Source organism: Acartia tonsa, chromosome 13, assembly GCF_053477335.1.
Source record: "Acartia tonsa isolate MP-2025a chromosome 13, ASM5347733v1, whole genome shotgun sequence".
NCBI classification, from domain to species: domain Eukaryota; kingdom Metazoa; phylum Arthropoda; class Copepoda; order Calanoida; family Acartiidae; genus Acartia; species Acartia tonsa.
Genome location: NC_137272.1, coordinates 20443039 through 20454104, shown reverse-complemented (window position 1 = coordinate 20454104; position 11066 = coordinate 20443039). Strand labels below are relative to the sequence as shown.

The 11066-nt window shown below is 29.4% G+C and overlaps 1 protein-coding gene across 1 annotated transcript in view; it reads right to left on the bottom strand.

Moving 5' to 3' along the window:
• Positions 1 to 2374: 2374 nt before the first annotated feature.
• Positions 2375 to 11066, bottom strand: part of LOC145335368 (uncharacterized) — a 54188-nt gene continuing 45496 nt past the window's right edge. The window contains exons 12-13 of the mRNA XM_080181111.1: positions 4522 to 4598; positions 2375 to 3222 (exon numbers count right to left, since the gene is read on the bottom strand). Of these exons, the coding sequence (XP_080037237.1) occupies positions 2654 to 3222; positions 4522 to 4598 (646 nt within the window). The 3' untranslated portion in view covers positions 2375 to 2653. The remainder of the gene's footprint in view (positions 3223 to 4521; positions 4599 to 11066) is intronic.

The following is an 11066-nucleotide window of genomic DNA, read 5'->3' as shown; positions in this document are numbered from 1 at the left end:
TATACATACATACATATAAATTCTTTAAGAAATTATATTCATATCACAGCCTCTGAGAGCAAAACCAATTATATCAAAATTAACCAGCGTTTAACCAATAGAATTTAAGACCCGCATGGTTATTGTTCCACAGTGCCCGAAACGAATTGTAAAAAAAAATAATTAGAAGGTTATGGTTACTTCAAGAATGATATAATTGATTTTACCACTTTTTCACATAAATTTGATACCTAATAATTATTTTACTTAATATTTTCTTATTAAAAAATGGTTTTAATCTTTGATAATGATATGTTAATCAAATGTTTGTTAAAAGTCAAATTTATGTGAAATTATAATACATTTTTTAACAATAATTTTTATTAAATTTTTTAACAATTGGCAAAAAGTTTGTTAATGAGCAGCTTTAAAAAAAATAAGGATAAAAAATTCATTTTGCATATAAAAACAAAAGCTTGTTTTTTTCAACCTTTTTAGAAATAGTCACTTTTTGGCACATATTTATTTTTTTTAAAGCACAAAAATATGGCACTTTAAGAAAATTCATGTTGTCCCTAACTTTCCGCTCGTCGAAATAAGAACTCGATTTTTTTGACATGCGATTTTGGAAGTAAAAAATTGTTTTAGGTGTCAAATCTCTGTTCTCTAATTTTATCATTATAAAATTATTAATATTTAAATATTTAACTTTTTCTTATTTGTATATTAAACTAACAAGAACTATAATTAGCGCAGTTATGACAAAATGACTTAGTTTTTCTTTATATATAAAAGAACAGTAATAATATAAAAAAAATCAATTGCAATTTTTTTATCATAGGTGATGCAAAAAAAAATTTTATTTTAGTTTTTACTGTTAAAAATAATAATTATGGCTTATATATACATAACTTTGACGGAATGACATATTTATAGAGTATCTGCACTAATATATTATTACATTTTTTCATTTCTTTTTATATCTAAATTAATATTCTGTAAAATTTTCTTAATTTTATCAAATAAATATTATTTGAATATTTGATTTTTAGGTAAAATCCCATATGTGTTACCAGTGTGATATCCCTCCCCTTAGAGTCTTGTATTTTTTTTTTGCTGTTATCATATCGACATAACACTCGACATGTTGTTTATCCATTGTTATATATAGATGACATATAGATATTATTAGAATAGCGTTATGTCGATAATATGTTACCTATGGTAATAAAACAATATTATTGACTTGAATAGTTTGAACTAGTATCAAAGATTTCTGTACGAAGCAAAGGATCTCGGAAACCGCTAAACCGATGTGGTTCTTCTTTACATTCAAGCTTTTTAAGGTTCAAAGAAGGTTTACAACTATTTGAATAAGGGGTCGTTGCTCAACAGCGTTATTATGATGTAATACATGTGTCATGAAAAAATAAGGGGGATATGGGAGGGTCCACCGATGAAAAAAAGGATTCTATCGATTATAGATAATAAAATATGAAATCAAATCAAACTTGTAATAAAGATCCAAATATTAAAACCTAATTTTATTTTTATTCTTAAAATATTTAGTAATGTTTAAATATCATCTTTTTAAAAAGATTAAAGATTAAAAAAGTGTTTAAACATAGCAGTTTGTTTAGATTTTAAACAAAAATTTATTGGTTAAAATGCCCTGTTTCATTATTGATAATATTACATAAGGTTTTTAAAAGCGAGGCTTTTCTATAATTAGGGTCAGTCCGTACGTCCGTCCGAGATAGATAGCTTTTATTCGTTAATTTAGGCATTTTAGAATTGTCCTATCGATTTTAAACTTTGCATGATGATTCCTATAGTAGTTAGGTACGATTTAGAAAGCGTAGCAACTCTATAATCATTACCAGAATGTCCGTATGTCCATTTTAAACATGTTGATTTTTCTACTTTTTAAAAGCGAAGCTTTTCTATAATTAGGGTAGGTCCGTACGTCCGTCCGTCCGTACGTCCGTCCGAGATAGATAGCTTTTATTCGTTAATTTAGGCATGTTAGAATAGTCCTATCGATTTTAAACTTTGCATGATGATTCCTGTAGTAGTTAGGTACGCTTTAGAAAGCGTAGCAACTCTATAATCATTACCATAATGTCCGTATGTCCATTTTAAACATGTTGATTTTTCTACTTTTATAACAACAAATTTTTATGAGATCTAATTATCCGATTTATCTGATTTTTGGTATATTGATTCCTGGGACAACAAAGAACAATATTATAAGCAAAGCAACTCTATAATCAAGTCCTAAAATGTAAGTTTGTCCATAAACATTATCCTGTATCAAGCAGTTTTTCAACAAATTTACTTACAATTTTGCTTCAACTCTTATACTTTTATATTCTGATTATTCAGTTTAGACGCTATACAAGTGTTAATGTCCGTTTGTCCTACCGTTTCAGTGCTTCGCTCTTATGGATGTTGCCATCCTTGTTTTTATATTATCAATTTGAGACAGAGATACAGCTCCTGAAATAAAACTGTTTTCTCTGTAAAAACATTATGCTATTAGCTTTAAATTAGAAAAAAACAGAACAGTTTGTTTTAGTATTCTTTTTTTTTTATTTTGGCTTCCTTAAATAAAACAGTAAAGGCCATACCACTGTCACGGCTGTAATAAAAGCTATATTAATCTCAAAAATACTTAAACATAAGCTTTACCCTGTCTTGAATTTCTTGTGGCATAACTTCTGTGATAAACTAATGGCGTTGCCATTTTCATACTCATTGTATTATTTGCCCCATAAGTTCGTTTTTGTGTCATTAGACCACTAACTACATCACTCTCGTTCCATTGGCCCATTTTATTATGCTTGGCCTGCCATTGGCTGCCGTTAATTGTCCTGGTTTGCCATTGGTTGTCACCTGCATGCGAGCGGCCCTGCCATTGGCTGTGATCGGTCAGCTTTGCTGACGTGGCACACGGCCATTGGCCATCCGAGTCTGACTCCCACGAGTCAGAATTAGAGGAAGTGCGCGTAGAGTGTACAGAAAATCCGCGAGTGTTTAACTGTGGCGTAACATTCACTGAATTAGAGTTTAGGCTAATGGCGGGATTTGAGTGGAGGTTGACGGAGTGATGGTTCATATTGGCGGAATTTGATAGCTGGTGCATTGTTGTTGACTGGGTAACATCTGTAAAGCCAGTCATTTGTTTGGTTACAACAGGATTGGAGCCAGGACCCTTCAGGATTATTCTGGTATCCATCTTGTCTGAAAAAGCATATGATTAACATTCTATTTGATGTATGTTTTTAATTGAATTCTTTATTATGTATTTATCTATGTACTTATACAAATGTTTAACTATCCTAATTTAACTGTGAATAAAAAAGAAAATGTTTGAAAATCTTTATAAAAGTTGGTGTCTAGAAACTTTTAAGTTTCACCAAATTTGTCAGCTATTCATAGTAAATAATAAATGATTACACATAATAATCTGAATATACCTCATAAATTCAGGTTATTTTTTATCTTTGATATTTATACATCTTCTATATTCTATCCATTTATTGATCCATTTCAAATTCATCGATCTATATATCTATTAGTCTATCTATCTATCTATTAATTCATCTCTCAATTAATCTATTAATTCTTCTCTCAATTAATCTATTAATTCATCTCTCAATTAATCTATTACTCCAACTATCAACCCAACTATCAATCCATTCATCAATCCATCCATATTTTAAACTATTGATTTATCTATTGATCCATCTATCGATCCATCTTTTGTTCGGTCTATTAATTTATATGCCAATCCATCTATCAATTTATCTATTAGTCCATCTATCTATCTATATCTTAATTCATCTATCAATCCATCTATCAATTTATCTATTAGTCCATCTATCTAACTATATCTTAATTCATCTATCAATCCATCTATCAATTTATCTATTAGTCCATCTATCTATCTATATCTTAATTCATCTATCAATCCATCTATCAATCTATCTATCAATCCATCTATCAATCCATCTATCAATCCATCTATCAATCCATCTATCAATCCATCTATCAATCCATCTATCAATCCATCTATCAATCCATCTATCAATCCATCTATCAATCCATCTATAAATCCATCTATAAATCCATCTATAAATCCATCTATCAATCCATCTATCAATCCATCTATCAATCCATCTATCGATCCAACTATCGATCAATCTATCGATCCATCTATTGATCCATCTAGCGATACATCTATCGATCCATCTATCGATCCATCTATCGATCCATCTATCGATCCATCTATCGATCCATCTATCGATACATCTATTGATCCATCTATCGATCCATCTATCGATCCATCTATCGATCCATCTATCGATCCATCTATCGATCCATCTATTGATCCATCTATCGATCCATCTATAGATCCATCTATCAATCCATCTAGCGATCCATCTATCGATCCATCTATCAATTCTTTATCGATTCATCTTCTAAACCATCTATCGATCCAACCATCTATCAATCTATCTACCTATCTAGACTACATACCTTTATTATTTAGTTTCCTGTTGTCCTGTTTCTTGATTCTGGACTGGCAAAATATACTGCTGAGCAGGGAACTCAAACTGAATACAAAATAGTTTGCTACAATTTACACAAAACAAGGATTTAAATTTCCAGAGAATATTTGATTTTCTATTTTCTACATATAAAACTATCCATTTCTTTATTATACTACACGCCTCTTGAGGGATTATAGAAGAACATAAAATATTTTGTTTTTCAATTTATGTTAAGATCATCTGTCTGCCAAAAATATTTTCCAGGCCGCTAGATGTAAAGGAGAACCATATTAGTTTAGCGGTTATCGAGATACTTTCGTACAAACAGTCAGACAGACAGACATCCTGTTGCATTATTATACGGATTTTACGTTCAAGAGTGGGGCAGCCTTTTCAAATATACAAGGTCTAACATTGAGCTAAAAGAAAATATAAAGTTGAATAAAATACTGACAAACAGACAGAAGGAAAGATACACATAACTATATAGTAGCTTCTTTCTTAAAAAGGTTGAATTCAAAAGTAAAATATTTAAAGTAGTAATAAGGGAAGAAATGGTTGTAGCAACACAGTGCATCTTTAAAAACACACAAGAAAATCTAGAAAAACTAGAAAACCAGGCTTGCAGGAGAAGGACAATTGTTGATGATTTAACTTTCACCCTCATTGCCCTTTTCTCTCGAGAAAAATATTAATTTTACTGGTTAAGTTTTAAGGCAAAATATTTTTTCTTTGAGTGCAATATTCCTGTTCTTTAAATTCCGCATTTGGCCAGAGGCTATAATTTATATCTTATAGTTCTAACAAATGCTTTTGTGGAATTTTTTATGTTAAAACTTGATGTCTTTTATCTATAATACAATGTAGCTTGATGTCTGTCCGTCTGTCTGTCCGTCTGAAGCTTAAGATCTCGGTAACCGCTGAACCGATTGGGCTCTACTCTTCAGGGATTATACCTATTGGTCCTGTGGTGGTTTTAAGCTATTTTCTTGGGGGGTGGGACACCCCTAACCCCCCCAAAAACAAAAAAATCCCCCCCTTATTTTTTATTTTGCTCTGCTACAGGCTGCCGCAGGCTGCCCTTTATTATTTTTTATTCCAGCATTTATTTTGAATGAAAGAATAGCAACATTCTCTCACTAAAAACAATAAATATTAATTTTTTTTATCACCTCTTTGGGCAAAGCCCCTAGAGGCTAGAGTCTAACTATAAGTCAAACGTTCATCTGTTTATTATGTCAAATGTTTATTTCTATGTCTATCTATCTATGTACATATTGATTACAAAAAAATGAAAATTGTAGGTTAAACGCTGCTAATTTGTACCTACCTATCATTTTAATAAAAGACAACAAATGTGAAAACTTTAAATAACAACCCAGTGCCTTCCTCTCTGTTAATTATAGATGAAATGATAAAATTAAGATAAAATCAGAAGCTTTTCATGTCAATAATGGAAAAGTAAAACTTAAACAAACACCAGGGATCGTAAGGGATAAGATAATGGACAATATTTTTTTACGTCTCATATGTTTAACAAAATTATCCCTTTATTAGATAAAAATGATTTGTTGATAAGTTTGGACACTGCTAGTTGGGAAATAACTTATTACAATTAAATAAAGGTACCCAAATGTTTAGATCATATGAATAAGATAACTTGATTATAAAACTTTGAGTACCAGTGTAATTTAGAGCCCAATGTCCCCTTAATCCCTGATAAACACAGTAATATATAAACATATGTTTACAGACTATTGTTTTTAGAAGCGCAGCAGCTCTATAATTAGAGCATATATATCCGTCAGTTTTTACAGAAAAGTAAGACCTTTTAGCATTTAATTTCAAAATATGTATGCAGATTTTCTCTTTAGAAAATCTACTGTTCTTTTTTTGTTGTTCCTTTATTTGTTGCAGTTCTAATGGACATAATTATTCTTGTTGCTTTAATTCGTATTTTTGTTTTATTTCCAATGTAGCTTTTTCTTTGATCTTTAATTTGTTAGAAAGATTTAATTATTTATTAATTTGTTATGTTGAAACCTTTATTTTCATTTACAACTATTTTAAATTTCTTTCAATACATAGAAATATATATAAAAAGAGCGATTTCCCTCAAAGTACATAGTTGAGCTCAGAAAACCCAACAACAAATGAAAAGAAATAAGGGAGGAGGGGATCTTTATGTCCATTTATCTATCTTTCTATCAATCTATTTATTTTTATATCCATCTTTCTATCTTTATATCCATATATCTATCTGTCTTTATATCCATCTATTTAACTTTCTATCCATCTCTCTATCTTTCTATCCATCTAACTATCTTTCTATCCATCTAACTATCTATCTATCCATCTCTCTATCTTTCTATCCATCTATCTATCTTTCTATCAATCTATTTACCTTTATATCCATCTACCTAACTATCCATCTATCTATATTTCGATCTATTTATCTCTTTATCTATCTATCTGTCTTTCTATCTATCTATATATCTATTCATCTATCTATCCATAAGAATGAACAGTAAGTTAAAGCTGGTTAAATTGTTTCTCCTTCTTTGAACTGTAAAATTTATTAAGCAATGAAATAAATCCTTTTGCCAGGGTTTTAAATTCAGGGTTACAGGGATTTGTCAATGGAAGGCAATAAAAATATATTGGTTAAAATCATAAATACCTTTCTCTAATATCTTAATACTACAAAAAATATCTATATTTCTAGCATTGAATATTATTTTTTTTCAAATTTATAACAAAATAATAAATTTTAGAAACTCGTTATAGTTTTGAACATAAGCTTTATCATGGCTTTATTGTGTTTATGTGTGTGATAAGTAACGTTTTATAATCATTTGAAAGGGACGTTTCTCTTTAATACAATTTACCTATCCCTACTTCCGTGGCTTAAATCCCTTTTCAGCGGCTGGATTTTGGTAAAAGATAATGGGAGTAACAGGGGAAAAGAGAGAGAGAGAGAAATAGAGAGAGAGAGAGAGAGAGAGAGAGAGAGAGAGAGAGAGAGAGAGAAAAGAAGTTGAGTTGTAAGTAAGATTTAGATAGTTTGAAATAAAGAAAAAAAAGGGGTTAAGATATACTTAGGCTTTATATACATTTATTTCAAATATAGATAGATAACAAAAAAAAGAAGAGAGAGAGAGTACTACATAGAGAGAATAAAGGAAAGAAAATAAGGAGAAAAAAGATAAAAACGATAAATATTAGTAGAAATAAGGGGTTAAAATACTTAGGCTTTAAATACATTTACTTTAGAAATGGATAGATAAAAAGAGAGAGAGAGAGAGAGAGAACAACTATATAAAGAGTAAAAGAAGAAAAAAGATATTCATTAGTAAAATTAAGAGGCTAAGATACTTAAGCTTTATGAATTTATTTCAAAGATTTTTGGATAAAGAACAAAAGAAAGAAAGAAGGGAGAGAGAGAAAGAAAGGAAGAGATAGAGAAGAAAAGAAGAGAGAAAGAAAGGGGGGAAGAGTAAAACAAGTAAAAAAGATAAAAATTATGTAGATTAAGTACAGATAAGGGGCTAAGATACTTAGGCCTTTAAAGTATGTTACCTTTTTTTATGTTTTATTATTATTTGGCAACAACTTGGTCAAAAATGCTCACAAATCAAACCTTTTTCGACCGAAGATGCTCAAATGGTTCTTTTACAAGCCCAATCAATCAGTTTTAAGATATCTTTATATTTCAAGGAAAATTGATGAAAATACTAAAAAACAGCAAATTTGGGTGTTACCTTTTATATGCACAGATACCATAAAATCAACAGAAAAAATACTTATTTTTACTTTTCTGTCATTTTTAAAGTTTGATTCTGTTAAATTGGCTATTCTTGAAGGGATTTATGCATTGAAATATACTAAAACATAATATTGGGCAGAAATTAATGTATTTCAAAGAAAGAAAATAAAAAAAAATAAGATATTCGACTTCTATCACTTCAGAGGACAGCTGCCAACCCCCAGTTGACAGGATATAGTTTAATACTTGTTAGCAATAATAATTAGCCCAAAAAGTAAAACAAAAATTTTTTTAATATGGTAAAAAAATGATAATCTAAATCTTAATTTTGGGGATGATGATCTTAAAGACGCTCTTGCTGTTGGTGATGATGACCCAGATGGTATCCAAATAAATGAGCATTATGACAACTTATCTATTAAACTATGGTCCGATTTTTGTATTTGTAGCATTCTCCAATCAAGAGAAATCCCAAAACATACAATCATGGTTATTAAATTCTCCAATTCATAAGGTAAATATGGTAGTTTTTAAAAGATGGTTATATTTCTTGTTACAACTTTTAATTGGAGGCTGCTACAAATACAAAAATTGGACCATAGTTCAATAGATGAGTTGTCATAATGCTCATGTACTTGGATACCATCTGGGTCATCATCACCACCAGTAAGAGCATCCTTCAGATCATCATCCCCAAAATTAAGATTTAGATTATCATTTTATTACCATATTAAAAAACTTTTTGTTTTACTTTTTGGGCTAATTATTATTGCTAACAAGTATTAAACTATATCCTGTCAACTGGGGGTTGGCAGCTGTCCTCTGAAGTGATAGAAGTCGAATATCTTATTTTTTTATTTTCTTTCTTTGAAATACATTAATTTCTGCCCAATATTATGTTTCAGTATATTTCAATGCATAAATCCCTTCAAGAATAGCCAATTTAACAGAATCAAACTTTAAAAATGACAGAAAAGTAAAAATAAGTATTTTTTCTGTTGATTTTATGGTATCTGTGCATATAAAAGGCAACACCAAAATTTGCTGTTTTTTAGTATTTTCATAAATTTTTCTTGAAATATTAAGATATTTTAAAACTGATTGATTGGGCTTGTAAAGGAACCATTTGAGCATCTTCGGTCGAAAAAGGTTTGATTTGTGAGCATTTTTGACCAAGTTGTGGCCTAATAATAATAAAACATAAAATAAAGTAACACACTTTATATACATCTTTTTCAGAGATAGATATATAGATAAAAAGAAAGAAAGAGAAAATTAAAAACATAAATGAACTATGTATATTATTACAAACTTGCAGCTACGCTCCTAAACGCCTCTAGAGGCACTTGAGGACGGGGGAATTGAATTCGATAACTTAAATTTTTAATTTAGATTTAAAGAAAAAGTAAAACAAAAAATTTGGGGGGATTTGGTCCAACCCTAGTAATAGAGCTTACGCTATTAAAAAAAGAAAGATTTAATAAGAATTGTAAATGATAGTTTAAAAGATTAAATAGTAGAATATTTTTATCCATAGGATTAAAAGAACTTTTATTTTTTAAAGTTAATAAGCTGAAAATTTTGTGACCGAAATATATCTATATTTTTTTGGATCTTTCTCTCTCTCTCGCTCTTTATCTATCTTTCTATCTCAAAATCATGTAAAAATATATTTAGAAAAAAGTGAAACTAGAAAAAGGTTAATTGAATAAAAAAGAGATTTCTCCATGACGTCATATATCGGCTGTCAAAAAAATACTTTCTATAATATATTTACTTAGTAATGTAGCTGCTATATATATAATCTATCTATCTATCTATCTATCTATCTATCTATCTATCTATCTATCTATCTATCTATCTATCTATCTATCTATCTATCTATCTATCTATCTATCTATCTATCTATCTATCTATCTATCTATCTATCTATCTATCTATCTATCTATATATCTATCTATCTATCTATCTATCTATCTATCTATCTATCTATCTATCTATCTATCTATCTATCTATCTATCTATCAATTTATCTAACTATCCAGCTACTCAATATTACTAAACCGTAAGACACCTAGAATTGAATTAAATTAAATGAGAAGGAATACAGTAATCCAATTACTCTTAATATCCAAGAGAATGGTTCCAAAGAAATAAAAACATAACATAACATCACACAATCTCGATGTATAGGGCTGAACTCTATTGTCATATCAGGACTGTAGATAGGTGTAAAACCCAACATAGTTACATTTATTTGTCGTACAAAACTGCCAATGGTTTCAGTTTTAATAAGCAATTTGGATTTGGATTGGTTAGAATATGTTCTAAGCAAGCTTCTTATGGGGTTTTTGGTGGTTTTGGATATTTTCAGGTAAAAATGTCTTAAAGAGGTATTTATGTCATATTTTTTTTTTGATGTATAAATTTTTATGTTATATTGTAAGTTATCCCCCAAATTCCTAATACTAGGTATTATAATGAATATGTAGGAATTATTAATGTATTAGGATAGGTATTTATTCAATCCAGCAAAAAAACAAGGTTTATCATGAAGATACGGATAAGACAATAGCCAATAAATTTATGTACATCACAAAATAACCCTCTTCTGTAGATTACAATTAGTAGTTGAAACGTTTGGACACTAAACTTAATCAAAATTCAATAAAAGTTCCAAATTGTTAAGAAAACGTTATTATAAAACTTTGGGGGCTCAATGTCTAAAGTGTATATGATTTTAGAATCAATATAAAAAATATATC